Source organism: Alosa sapidissima, chromosome 23 (genome assembly GCF_018492685.1).
Source record: "Alosa sapidissima isolate fAloSap1 chromosome 23, fAloSap1.pri, whole genome shotgun sequence".
Lineage (NCBI taxonomy): Eukaryota > Metazoa > Chordata > Actinopteri > Clupeiformes > Clupeidae > Alosa > Alosa sapidissima.
Window position 1 is genome coordinate 13334439 of NC_055979.1, and position 14016 is coordinate 13348454.

Genomic DNA, 14016 nt, shown 5'->3' on the forward strand with positions numbered 1-14016 from the left:
TAATAAAAGAGTGACTATAGGCAAGCCAAGATTGACAGCAAGTGTGTGTATGTGTTTTTTGTGTGTGGTGTGTATGTGTGTGTATGTGTGTGTGTGAGGGACATTTCCTGTGTGATTGCACAACCAGAGAAGAGAAATGGCTCACCATGTTTCCTCTTTTGATGTCCGCAGTTCTTGCAGCTTACAATCACGAGTGACAGAGTCAAAACCAGTAATAGAAATCCAACACCAGCCAGGACCACCAGCATCACCTGTTTCTTAATGCAGATCAGCTTGTCATCTGAAAGACAAGAAAGGGAAAGAATGAGCACAAACATTGTTATTGTTGTTGTTGTTTTTTGTTGGGGGGGGGGGGTTGTTTGCTGTTTTGCATGCATAACTATTTACATTTTTAGTTTGAATTTGATTTTGAGAAAGAGAGAGAGAAACATAGATAGAGAGAGAGATCAGTGGATGCTCAATATTTAAAGCTGGGATATATTATGTAAATATAAATGTAAATATAGCATTGATCTAAAACTCATACACATGCATAAGAAAGAGTTATTTACCAGATACTCCACATGATATGGTGACTTCTTTACTGTCCTGCTTGTCGAGACTATTGCTCAGTCTACATCTGTAGTGATCCTTTTCTCCGTGCTGCTTGGGTTGAAAAGGGTTACTCTTCTCTCGTAGCTCCTTGTTGTTGTGGAGCCAGGTGAGAGTGAAACTTGTGATGCTCTCATGCTCACAGTGGAGGGTCGCCACACCTGCTGAAGAACATTTCACGGCCAACTTTGGAACCGGAGCCCTGGCTAAAACACAGAGGCTTCCACATTACTTCGGTCTCTTACGATACGCTATAAGACTGCATTTTTAGATTTCTTCCCCAAATGACATTTTGATTGGAATACTTACGGAGCACACAAAGTCTTTCTGTTTTTGTTGCAGTTAATTTCCCATTGATGTCATGATGTTCAGCTTTGTATGTGCAAGACATTAAACTGTTTAGATTGGTAAGAGAAAGGGAGCCTTTGTCATCCACATTCACAGTAGATTGAACCTTTTCTTTGATCCTTTGATAAATGACCGTATCGTTGCATTTCCAGATGAGTTCATCTCCTTTTTGTTTAGCTGAATTCAGTGTAATGGTATGGGAGTCTCCCTCCAATTTCTCTGTACATTTATCTGTGTGAAGAGAAGGTCAGTGAAACAAAATAAATGTATTGTACACAAACCCATGTAAAACTATGGAGTGTCAGCCCCCCCCCCCCCCCCCCCAAGAAAAACAACAGCAAACAAACAAAAATTCTAAACAAAAACAAAACAAAACAACATTTTTTACAAGAGAAAGGACCAACAATTCATCCTGGTTTAAAATAGCCTCCCTTTCAATTCATTGATTCCTACCGGATTACTTCAGTCTTCCATCATGCTATACAGTAATAAGACTTTGCATTTATATAAGATTTTTTCACCATATGACATTTTGATTTGAATACTTACGGAGCACACAGAGTCTTTCTGTTTTTGTTGCAGTTAATTTCCCATGGATGTCATGATGTTCAGCTTTGTATGTGCAAGACATTGAACTGTTTAGATTGGTAAGAGAAAGGGAGCCTTTGTCATCCACATTCACAGTAGATTGAACCTTTTCTTTGATCCTTTGATAAATGACCGTATCGTTGCATTTCCAGATGAGTTCATCTCCTTTTTGTTTAGCTGAATTCAGTGTAATGGTATGGGAGTCTCCCTCCAATTTCTCTGTACATTGGTCTGTGTGAAGAGAAGGTCACCGACACAAAATGAATGTATCGTTTAGAGCCCCATGTATGAATTTGCCCTCACCTCCCCAAGAAAAAAACAAGAAACAAACAAAAAAATCAAAACAAAAACAAAACCATTTTTTTTTTTTACAAGAGAAAGGACCAACAAATCATCCTGATTTAGAATGGCCTCCCTTTTTAATTAATTGATTTCTATCAGATTAATCCACTTGCTAATATAACTATGGTCCGCAGTCTGTAGTTTATTGCAGACTAAAGTTGGCAATGAAGCCATTTGGATTTGAATTTGACAAAGAGAGAGTATGCTCTGTAGATTCTAAATTTGTAATTACCTTTTAGCAGTAACTTATGGATAACAGTAAGCTATATGACATTGAAATAATACAACACCACACACACACACAGACACACACACACACAAAATAATTATTTACCAGATACTCCACATGATATGGTGACTTCTTTACTGTCCTGCTTGTCGAGACTATTGCTCAGTCTACATCTGTAGTGATCCTTTTCTCCGTGCTGCTTGGGTTGAAAAGGGTTACTCTTCTCTCGTAGCTCCTTGTTGTTGTGGAGCCAGGTGAGAGTGAAACTTGTGATGCTCTCATGTTCACAGTGGAGGGTCGCCACACCTGCTGAAGAACATTTCACGGCCAACTTTGGAACCGGAGCCCTGGCTAAAACACACAGGCTTCTACATTACTTCGGTCTCTTACGATACAGTACGCTATAAGACTTTGCTTTAACATTTGATTCACCGGATAACATTTTGGTTTGAATACTTACGCAACACACAGAGTGTTTCTGTTTTTGTTACAATTAATTTCCCATGGATGTCTCGATGTTCAACTTTGTATGTGCAAGACATTGAACTGTTTAGATTTGTAAGAGAAAGGGATCCTTTGTCATCCACATTTAAAGTAGTTCGGACCGTTTCATTCATCCTTTGATAAATCACTGTATCGTTGCATTTCCAGATGAGTTCATCTCCTTTTTGTCTAGCTGAATTCAGTGTAATGGTATGGTGGTCTCCCTCCAATTTCTCTGTACATTTATCTGTGTGAAGAGAAAAGCAATGAGAACAGTGACATAAAATAAATTCTTAGAATATAAACCCAGCCAAGGATGACTGTCTTCAAAACAAACAAAGAAACAAATAAATTAAAGCATAACATAATTGATTAATAACAACAACAACAATAATAATAATAATAATAATAATAATAATAATAATAATAATAGTAATACATAATTGCATACACATGCATACACAAATGGTTAAACTTGATTTTGGGGAATAGCACCAAGAAGTCATGTTGGGTAATAACAAACTAATAACTTAAAGTACCGTATACAGTTCTTAAACACCCGTTTCACCACTTTAGTTAACTTATGAGAATATGAGGGACTCAAATTCTGGGGGTTACAATTCTCAAATATGGATCCAATCAATTAAAGTAGAATATTACCCACCTTTGAATGCATTTATAGCAAGGACAGAAAGACTCAGAAACACAGAAGCTGTTTGAAGGTACATCCTCTTTTGTGTCTTGCCACGAAAATGTCAAGTTTCAACTGACAGAAATAGATTTCTCTGTGTATGTCTCTGTGTTTCTCTCTCTCTCTCTCTGTGTGTGTGTGTATGTGTGTGTGTGTGTGTATGTGTCAGCGTGTGTGACAACCAGGTGACTCTTCCATTTATATGTTACGACTGATATTTCTCTTATATCTTAACAAACAGGTGTAGAATGATCCTGTATTTCAATGCTCACAAATATTGAATAGTCTTAATTTAAAGTAAGTGAAGATATTTTGTGACACTGCCACATGAAGATTAAATGTGTGTATCTATGATTATGTATATTTTGCAGTTCCATGGGAGGAAAATATGTTTATCATCAAACAATCTTTGTGAGGTTTTTCATATGAAGTGTGTATATTCTCAAGTTTTGGGGTAACTTTTAATTTAGATATTGTTGGATTTGTTACAATTTCAGTGCTTAACTTCAAGGCGGGAAAAATCTGGACAACGTTTCCTCAAACTACTGAGCATTATTGAGCAATCACTGTTATGGTGCAGGGAGTGTTCAAAATGATTGTCTCTCAGTTGCTCAACTATACTTCACCTTATTCATGCGGCAGCCATGTGTAAACCAAAATGAGACTATGGGGTACACTGATTATATCATTAACACATTCTCGCCACCTACTGGCGAATGCATAGGACACAATAATGAAATGGTTTGCGTACCCCATAGCCTCGTTTTGGTTTACGATGGCCACCGTGTGAATAAGGCGAATACACCTAGAGTGTACTGTTGTTACTGACACCTAGTGATGCTTATTTGTAGTTGGCCTCTGGCAGGTGGTGAGGTAGGATATCTGTTGAAGGATATCACAAATTGAAGTATTACTTTTCATTCATATTGTTTTGGGTAAAGTGACCAATTTTTTTTATTTTAAAGGACCTACATAGCATAGTACATGTATTTAATATTCTTTGGAATTTCCCATAAAGGAAGTTGGATGCTGAAGGTTGCCAGACCTCTATCCAGAATTCAATACCACAGTTCTGTATACACATTATAGGCCACTTATTTAAATCCTAAACAACAATTTTTCTGACTTTGAGATCCACAACCCCCTGATAAAACAACAAAATAAAGGTGAACAGGACCCAAATAAGTGTTTGCTCCTGAACACTTATCATTACATCACAAAACTGTTATGTAGGCCTATTGTTTATGTTAGCACTTAAAGTAATAAAAAAAAACATGACTACTACATGAGTACTACAAACTGGTGCACTTGTGGTTGATGGTTCTAATTCAAAGCAGGCTAAAACAAGACTGAAAGCCAACCAATAGAAGAGAAAATCTGAATGTGTAGTTAAACAGGTATAGCAGGGCATAATTCAGACCAGAGGTTGTGAATTTGATTTAAAAAAAGGCATTCAGAACATGTTGGTGATGATGGTGGAGGTTATTGTTCAATGTTTAGGTTATACCAGTGGTATTAAATGGTTCCTAGATTATTGTATATATTGTAAATATGGATAATACAGTGTGATTTTTGAATGTTAAAAGTAGCAATTGGTGAATAAACTCTTTGAGAGGTGGATAAACTCTAATAAGATGTGGATAAACTCTATTTCTGAAATTCAGAAGTGGATAAACTGTGTTTACTTGCGTTTAGCCTCCATTACAGCCCTCCCCATGAGGGGAAATTAAATATTGTCTGAAAGATTATTAGTCATCATTCAACTGAAAGAAACCTATTGCTGATCATTCCATTATATCCCCCTACAGTCATATAAATAGGCCTACAGTAAATAGCCTAGCCTACTAACTATGATCGAAGTTGGCCAGTTAGCGATTTTGGACAGTCTTTTTAAACAAATAAATAAATAGGGAATTGGAATAGGTCTAAAACAAATAACACATCTGAGACTGATTTTGTCACTGCCCGACACAAAACACAAGTTTTCAGAAGCCACTGAATGAAACAGAGATTTTGGTCAGGTCAGTAGATTGGTTGCTGAGGTACATGACGTCAGAGTGGGGCTGGGAAAAGGGGTGGGTCCAATGGGTTTCGCTGTGGCAACCTACTTCCGCATGTCTGGAAGCCTATCTCTCGCATACATAAGAGACGTCTGTAATAAACACAGAATTGTTTACAGAGTAGGCAGATGAAAATTAAGGGTTAATCGGATAGAAAAATAAATAGAAGGACTAGCTTAAATAGGTAGTTAGGCCTAGTAAGAAATGTATTTTTATTGGTTACATTAAGAACCAGACTTAACCTATTTATTATCTGCATGTTGATAATAGAATCCAACACATCCTTTCGAGAGAGCATAGCTGAGATATTCGCTTAATTTTGCAGTGCTGTCAGGGATTGAAGACGACAATGTTGAAAGCGGTTATTCTAATTGGTGGACCACAGAAAGGTGAGTTGACCAACTTTATGCATTCGTCTAATCACGGAATGAATGAAAATACGGGGTTGAGGTGACGTGGCACAGATGATGTCCGTGACAGGGACTTGTCACATGATGCTACGGCACCTGTCCCTTGCACTGCATGTATTGTCGCGTTGGCTACTCATCTGCAAGATAACTTGAGCACTCGATATTGATAGGAAGTAGCCTAACGTCGGTTATAACGTAAGCCTAACCCTAAGATTTGCTGTCAAACTTGCAAGGCCGAGGCTTATTGTCATCCTTGAATATTGAAGGCTAACTCTTGATAAAGTCATGATGCTTTTCTTCAAGGGACACGGTTCCGCCCCCTTTCATTCGAGGTTCCCAAACCCCTCTTCCCGGTGGCCGGTGTCCCCATGTTACAACACCACATTGAGGCCTGTGCGAAGGTAGGATGGCGCTACACAGAAAATAACCAGGTTATAGGAATCTTATAGTAGCCTGTTTTGAGACAAAGTGTCATAGTAATCATATAGGAATAGGCCTGAACACTACAGTATATTGTAAGGAATTTTATAGGTATTACAGAACATCACAGTATTATACCCTAGAACTAGCCTACTACATAAATCCTTTTTCCTTTTTTTGCATAATAATAAGCAATGCATGTCTGCTTTCTTCAGGTGCCCGGGATGAAGGAAATAATACTGCTTGGTTTTTATCAACCCAACGAGGAACTCAATCGCTTTCTGATGACTGTGCAACAGGAGTTAAAAATCTCAGTCAGGTTAGTTTGTTCTGCATGAATTAATGCCACTCACAGGGCTACAAAATAAAACATCTCCATCTACATACTGTAGGCATGGTAACATGTCAACCATGTTCAGTATACTGTGCAAACATGATTTCTAAAATGTCTTCTGTTCGTCACTGTGATATCCGTCTCCCTGGACACCGTAGGTACCTTCAGGAGTTTGCCGCCCTGGGAACGGCTGGTGGCATCTATCACTTTCGGGACCAGATCCTGTCTGGTGGCCCCTCTGCCTTCTTCCTCATGAACGCAGACGTCTGCTCGGAGTTCCCCCTGCTGGAGATGCTGCGTTTCCACGGCAACCATGGGGATGCCCACTGCGGCGTTCTCCTGGGGACCACTGTGAGTTCAAAGCAGTATCAGATTCAGACCCATTGCTCAGTGATATACATAAGCAAACATTTAGGCGAATACGTTTTTGGTGAGGTGATCAATCTGTTCAAGCAGTTCAACTTTGCCAATGTTTTTATTTGAATATTTAAACTTGAATGCTCTGAAGTGGATTTTGTGTTGTGGATGACAACAAAGTGGCAATTCTATTAATCCAAAATCAACCCACAGTGTAGCAAAGACATACAGTATAATATTTGATATTTTATACAATTGCTCTATTTAATTCTGGCTAGAACTGGTTTAGAAGTCACCAAGTGTGACTGAATTAATACCTGTTTTAACTCTATCTAGGCCAATAGGACACAGTCACTGAATTATGGCTGCATCGTGGAGAACCAGGAGACCAATGAGGTGCCTAAACAGACATGTCTGATTTCAATTACAGTATATTACTTTACTACAGTGTAATAATTCATGAATTATTATGTATTGTTTTTTTTTCTTGCCTGTTGTCCTGTAGCAAGTCCTAAAATATCTGTCCCATTTTCAGGTACTGCATTATGTAGAGAAGCCCAGCACTTTTGTGAGTGACATCATTAACTGTGGCATCTACCTGTTCACCCCGGAGATATTCGCCCATATAGGGACGGTGTTCCAGCACAACCAGCAGGAGCGACTTCAGTAAGTCTGCCAGGGCACAGCGCCAATGCATAGCCTTGATTCCTCGATTCTGTCACACTTCTGTCACACTTGCACACACTTTTTCCCCAGAGGTTGAGTGTTACATGGGAAATAACTTTTGGCTGTGCGAGACATTCCGTGACAAATGTTTAAATGTTTTCCAACTGACAAGCGACAGGCAACGAGTGAATTGCCAGCTATCTGTAGTCTGTGGGTGGCTTTAGGCTACCAGCTATGTGACATATCGTAACAGTGGACAATACAATAGATGCACTGATTGTGACATTTCGGTACAATACTGATACCTATGTATAAAATAACAATATGGCTGATAACCCATGCCAATATTTTTTATTTGTTTGTTTACTTCATTTTTCATATTTATTTTTATTATTTATGTACTTGTATTTATTACAAGTATATGATTGACTATTGAGCACCAATACTGTAGCAACAACCTTTTGCCAGAATGGCTGACTGTATTACTGGGAAATAGTAATAAGTGCACTGTGGCTCCACATGTGTGTGGTTTATTACTGTACCGTTCTGTGCGGGTGTGACACACTTGTCTGTCCCTGTCTAGGGAGGAGCAGGCGGTGGGGAGGCAGAGAGAAGAGGTCATCCACCTGGAGCAGGACATCTTCACAGCGCTGGCCGGACAGAAGCTGCTGCACGTCTACAAAACACAGCACTTCTGGAGCCAGATCAAATCAGCAGGGTAAGCAGGCAGAGCAGAGCAGAGCGCCCCCTAGCAGTTTCACATTGAAGTTTGTTTTGTAATTTGGTAGACACTTTGATTAGTTATTCTTAAGTTTTCAAAGTTTAATAGAATGATTAAATGATCAATAGAAAGGCACTGTCTGAGAGTGAAAAGTAAGTAAGTAAATGGAGTGTGCTGTAGTCTTGATTTTCACTCACCTTGATGTTCCTGCTATCAACGGCTGTCCATGGTCATTTCTGTTTAGTCATGAAATGTTGTATTCTATTGTCCCAACAGATCATATTTTTGTTTAGTCATGAAATGTTGCATTCTATTGTCCCAACAGATCAGCAATTTATTTTAATGTAGTCATTAAAAATGCTGTATTTTATCGTCCCAACAGATCAGCAATATATGCCAGCCGACTGTACCTGAACCAGTACCACCATACACACCCAGAGAGGCTGGCCATCAACCAGGAGGGAGGCCCCAAGATCACTGGTAATTACACCTCACTCATCCATAATCATTACTCTTAGTGTCAAACACTGACAACTAATGATGATTGAATTTGCCCTCTCCAGGGAATGTATACATTCATCCAACAGCCAACATTGACCCCACAGCTGTGGTAAGTACACTTATTCACTTACCGGTACTTAAGACTCACACACAACAACATGTTCTCACTCTCTCTCTCTCTCTCTCTCTCTCTCTCTCATACTCACACTCACACTCACACTCACACACACACACAACCACACACAAAAACACACACACATACCCTAACATCTGCTTCCTTCACTCATAAATGTATTTATTGTTTTTGTTTGTTCACTGTGTCTTTGTTTGTTTAATGTGTTTACTATGTTTTATGTGTATATGTAAACTCGGCTACACTCAACGCATTCCAGAGAATTTGATAAAAAGGGTTGAATAGATGAATGAATGCCTGTTCCCTTGTCTCCAGCTGGGGCCCAATGTGTCCATAGGTAAAGGTGTGTGTATTGGTGCCGGGGTACGAGTCAGAGAATCCATCGTCCTTCACGGCGCCACTTTACAGGCAGGTGTCTTACTCAGGATCCTTCTACTGCTCTTATTATAGGTTGTTCTGTGTCATTACCACAGTGCTTAGGTACATGGTAAAGATTGATTGGTTGAAAAAGATTGACTGATTGAAAATTGATTGGTTGACTTGTGCAGTGTTTTACTTTTCTTTCTTTCTTTGTTTGTTATTGTGCTTTATTTTAGGATACTTTTTAATCCACTTTCATAGCCACTGAGTTCAGTCTGAAGATGGTGATTGAATAAATGAGTCCTAAAATTGCACAAACATATTTGTTTTGTTCCACACAAGGCATCATGCTAGCACGTCATTATTCTTTTTTAATTTTGCTAATTATTCGTCATTATTTTCGACCGCTGTCAATGGCAACGGAGTTTGTGCTTCTAATTAAGGTCTTTCATATCACTCCGCAATTACTGGAACTTCATTCAAAAGTGAAAAGCAGACGGTTGATCAGCTGTGTTCTAAAGAATGTTTGATTTAAGTTCAGCGTGTGTTGTTGCGAACTATTTGTTTCTCAGCAAAAGCCACGATGAACGGTAACAAATAGGCTATAGCCTAGGCTATGTAGACTAAAGAGTCATATCGTGGGGAGTTTATTGTTTCGTTTTGGCAAGTAGCCGTGTAATAAGCGGGATAATGTAAGCCTATAGAACGCCGGTCATTATTGGGAAAATAAGTCCCTTCAGGGCGGAACAAGACCCCTCCGCTGCGCGTCTGGGTCCGGTTCGCCCTGTCGGGACTTATTTTCCCAATAATGACCGACGTTCTATACATTATCCCTTACTTATAACGACCCCTTTTGAGACCCATTGAACCATTGATTGATTAATAGATTGATCATCATGTCTGTAAATCACTACTTATCCATTCTGTTACATCACTACTCTAATCTCTACCCTGTCATTCGCATTGGCTGCAGGACCACAGCTGTGTGCTGAACAGCATTGTGGGATGGGACAGCACCGTGGGGAAGTGGGCGCGCGTTGAAGGGACGCCCAGCGACCCCAATCCCAATGACCCCTACGCCAAGATTGACAGTGAGACGCTCTTCAGAGATGGCGGTCTCACTCCGTCCATCACTATCCTAGGTATGTGTAACATGTAATTACACTGTCTTGGACAAGACATCCCAAACATATTTAATGTCAACTTGTCATGACCAAGACAACTTCTGGTACTATAATGTCACTTTGGTTAATGTCAAGTTGTCATAATCAAGACAACCCAAACAATGTCAACTTGTTAGGGTCATGTCTTTTTATTCTTTGTTGAAGGGAGGGTCACCCAACTTTTTTTAGTCTAGGAGGGAGGGTCACCCAACTTTTGTATTCATGAAAACAGCAAAATTTATGTCTGAATCCCAGGACATAACGCACTGGACCTCATAATAGGCTCGAGATAATTCCAAAGGGGAAAGATAGGCTATTTAAAACGTAAAAAGTTTGAACAAAGCTTCCCGATCTTTGACATTGCGATCAGTGACTGGCATCGGGTGAACGAAGCTTTTCGAAGTTGAATAGGCTATTAAAAACTATTTGCGCACCTCCATGTCACAGGAGAGACTAGTGGGCTCGCCTTATATGAATTGAAAAAGACATTAGGCTACCTGCAAGCTGGCCTATGATTTCTGAGTTTGCGGCAAGGTAAGCAAGAAAATGTTTTTTTTTTCTGAGTCAGGATAGCGAGTCAATGTCATTTATTTGTCCAATGTTAGCCTATACAGACCATAGTGCACATCTTATCAATAGTTTGAATGTTGTGTGTGTTGCTCATTGACAAATAGTGCTCAGCACAGTGTTCACCTTTGTTACACTATTTGGTTTCGTGGTGTAGCCTACCCTATGATAAACGGCTTATATGGCCAAATATGTGACTCAGCTAATGTTATAGGCTATACATTTTCCCCTCTTAAAGACAAGCTGGTGTGGCCTATTAGCCTACTATTACAATGCACCGACAGTAGGTACGTGTAAAGTAGGCTATGATTTTATGCACGTAAGTGAAAAGGGCCTCGCACCAGTCAAGTTCGCACAGGGCCTCGCACCCCCTTGCGACGGCCCTGCAGCTCCTCCAGAGCTGGCAGCGGGGGGGGGGGGAAGTTAAAATAGGCCTACGTGATAAACCCGGAAAAGGTTGACAGGTAGGCTATCCCGGTGATTATTTCTGAAATTGTGTGAAACGGCATTTCAAGGAAGGAGTGGTAGCATGGAAGTTCCCAAATTGACCCAGTACAGAAGGCATCAATAAATTGTTGGGGAGGGTCATGCGTTTTTTCTCAATCACTTTGGAGGGTCATAGAAAAAGTTCTTGCTGGCGAGGGAGGGTCACGTCTTTTTTGACTAACGCTCCGGTAGCCCCTTAAATAAATAACGAACAGTCCCTTATGACAAAAACGGAATGACACTTAATGACAGAAGTCATAAATGTTTATGACTTTGTTTATGACACGTTCATGAGTGTCATGTCATAGTTATGACAGTATCATGTTACTCTTGTAGATACCGTCAAGTAAAGTGTTACAGCAAAGTCTCTCTGCAGATGCGTTCACCCGTCATCACAACAATTTGCCATAGTGCAAGCACTCCTGGCTCTTAGAGGGAATGGGAGATAGCCCTCTGATTGATTTATTGCTTGTTACATCCAAAACAAATCAATGATTAATAGAATAGAATAGAATAGAATAGAAACTTTAATTGCCACACAACAATGTTGGTGGTATTTCTTTGTATATTTAGTATTGTGTCAAGAAATTTAAAGAAAGAGAAATCCAGCAATTTTTCACATAGATCTCCATTTCTTGAGGTCACCGAGTACTGTCGGTACGAAAAAAAAAAACCCTGAAAACAAACACTTTTACCTAGCTCAAGTTGGTTCAGCTCCAACAGTTGGAGCTTCCAGGCAGCTAAGGTGCTACGTTCTGGGGGCATGTTCATGAGCCCCCATGATCATGACCCCAGAGTGTAGCACTGCACAGTAGCTGCCAGGCTGCAGCAACTCAAGAAACGGAGATCTATGTAAAAAATCACTGGATTTCTCCTTTAAACACCACCCTTTTGAATTGTTTGCTTGGCAAGGAGACCATTTCTCCTGCTGTCAAAACAGCAAAAGGGTCATTCTATGAAACGGGTGCCATTTGCATCCACAACATTTGATAAGATGCATAAGGCACAAATTAGAGCCAAAGTGTGTTTCTAAAGCCTAAAGATACTGTAATAATTCAAGGGTTCTTGTTAAAAGGGTGTACAAGAAAATACAATTCTTAGTATCACTAATAGAGTATCACACTATTTTTAACCATTTTTCAAAAGTGCATGGCCATTTCCAGGTCTCCAGGTTGACTGACATGACATTTATATCTAAAATATCACCACGTAAATGTTATATTCTTATCAAACTTTTTGTTATTTTCAGAATTAAATATCATTTCCTGATGACATTAGACATATTTATTCAGAATAAAATCATGTTTTTTGGTAAATATTTTATCCCCTGGTGTCCCCTGGTTTGACTTACCACCCCGTCACATTAACTTGTTTTGTCTGTAAATAGCATACTGTTACTTGAAATGAAATCACAAAGACAATTTTTGATAATGTCTGCCTGTAGAGCACCCAAGAAACTAAGCAGAGAAAATCTGACATTTTTTTACATTGTTTATTTGTTGTTTTTTCATTATTATTATGGGGTCCGTCAAGCTTAATCCAACCACCCAGTCACGCAAGTTAGACAGGAATAACTTTTTCATAAAATTTTTAACACCATCATTGCTAAGCAAATTACATTTCTAATTGAAGGCATGTATGTTAAGTCAATAACTTGACCATTATTGGATAATTAGAGCTGTTTTATCATGAAATGTACCACCCGGTATTATATTTCAATTCATTATATTTCTATGTGAAAAATTATGGATAAATTGAAAAGAAGTTTACTTTTGATGAAAATTTTGAAAATGTTATAGTGGAAAAGGCACCAATTTCATAGAATGGCCCAAAAGTGGATTCAGACACATCCTTAACTTCCTTGCGCCTCGGGCCCTTAGACTATCGATTTCGATTGCTAAAATAGGACTCTTGGTTTAGGAGGAGAAATCTTACCAAAACGTGAAAGCCCCGTGAGGAGAAACATACCCACTAGGGGGAGCTGTTGTATACGGTTACAGTAATGATCCCATGGTTGTCAGCATTATGAAGAATCACTTATATTTCTCTAAAGCATTCATTTCAGATTTACTTTTTGCAACTATAATCATAACATACCATTGTAGTAACACAACATTTCTGGTATGTCAAGCTATGTAGACCAGTGTTTCTCAAACATTTTTAGACCTACTTCAACAGTTTACACAATAGGCCTACTCACTGAACCACCTTGCTAATTGTCTTAGCACCTTTCTTATTGTGTAAGAGGATTCATATGATTTAAACTGGAGTATCTTACATAGGCAGTGTTGCAGAACAGTTTGGATTTACATACAAGTTGGTTCAATATTGCAAAAAACTCATCTATATATTTTTTTTACCACTTCTGCTCGCGGACCAATTGGGATAGCTTGCGGACCACCAGTGGTCCCCGGACCACACTTTGAGTAAAACTTATTCTAAAGAGAAAAGCAGGCTTATCCAGCTGGAAAAGAAATAAGCTGATTGGACCTCAACTGTAGCACTCATATGTGCTATAAATATAAGCCTTGGTTTTTGTTTTTATTTACTGTTGCTCACTTTCACC

General features: G+C 39.2%; 2 protein-coding genes across 5 annotated transcripts in view; one reads left to right on the forward strand and one right to left on the reverse strand.

Annotated features, from left to right (window-relative positions):
* Window positions 1-3357, reverse strand: part of LOC121699061 — an 86526-nt gene extending 83169 nt beyond the window's left edge. Inside the window, exons 1-6 of the mRNA XM_042081669.1 lie at window positions 3246-3357; window positions 2559-2828; window positions 2204-2449; window positions 1489-1758; window positions 901-1170; window positions 552-797 (exon numbers count right to left, since the gene is read on the reverse strand). Of these exons, the coding sequence (XP_041937603.1) occupies window positions 552-797; window positions 901-1170; window positions 1489-1758; window positions 2204-2449; window positions 2559-2828; window positions 3246-3309 (1366 nt within the window). The 5' untranslated portion in view covers window positions 3310-3357. The remainder of the gene's footprint in view (window positions 1-551; window positions 798-900; window positions 1171-1488; window positions 1759-2203; window positions 2450-2558; window positions 2829-3245) is intronic.
* Window positions 3358-5383: 2026 nt separating this feature from the next.
* gmppab (GDP-mannose pyrophosphorylase Ab) overlaps window positions 5384-14016 on the forward strand; it is a 34772-nt gene continuing 26139 nt past the window's right edge. For 2 of the 4 annotated variants that reach the window (XM_042081674.1, XM_042081670.1), the window contains exons 1-11: window positions 5384-5721; window positions 6046-6143; window positions 6378-6481; window positions 6655-6847; window positions 7190-7249; window positions 7389-7519; window positions 8103-8237; window positions 8623-8720; window positions 8804-8850; window positions 9190-9282; window positions 10208-10376. In XM_042081674.1, coding sequence (XP_041937608.1) covers window positions 5682-5721; window positions 6046-6143; window positions 6378-6481; window positions 6655-6847; window positions 7190-7249; window positions 7389-7519; window positions 8103-8237; window positions 8623-8720; window positions 8804-8850; window positions 9190-9282; window positions 10208-10376 — 1168 coding nt within the window. In that variant the 5' untranslated portion in view covers window positions 5384-5681. The remainder of the gene's footprint in view (window positions 5722-6045; window positions 6144-6377; window positions 6482-6654; window positions 6848-7189; window positions 7250-7388; window positions 7520-8102; window positions 8238-8622; window positions 8721-8803; window positions 8851-9189; window positions 9283-10207; window positions 10377-14016) is intronic. The other 2 variants (XM_042081671.1, XM_042081673.1) reach the window with 2 other exon arrangements.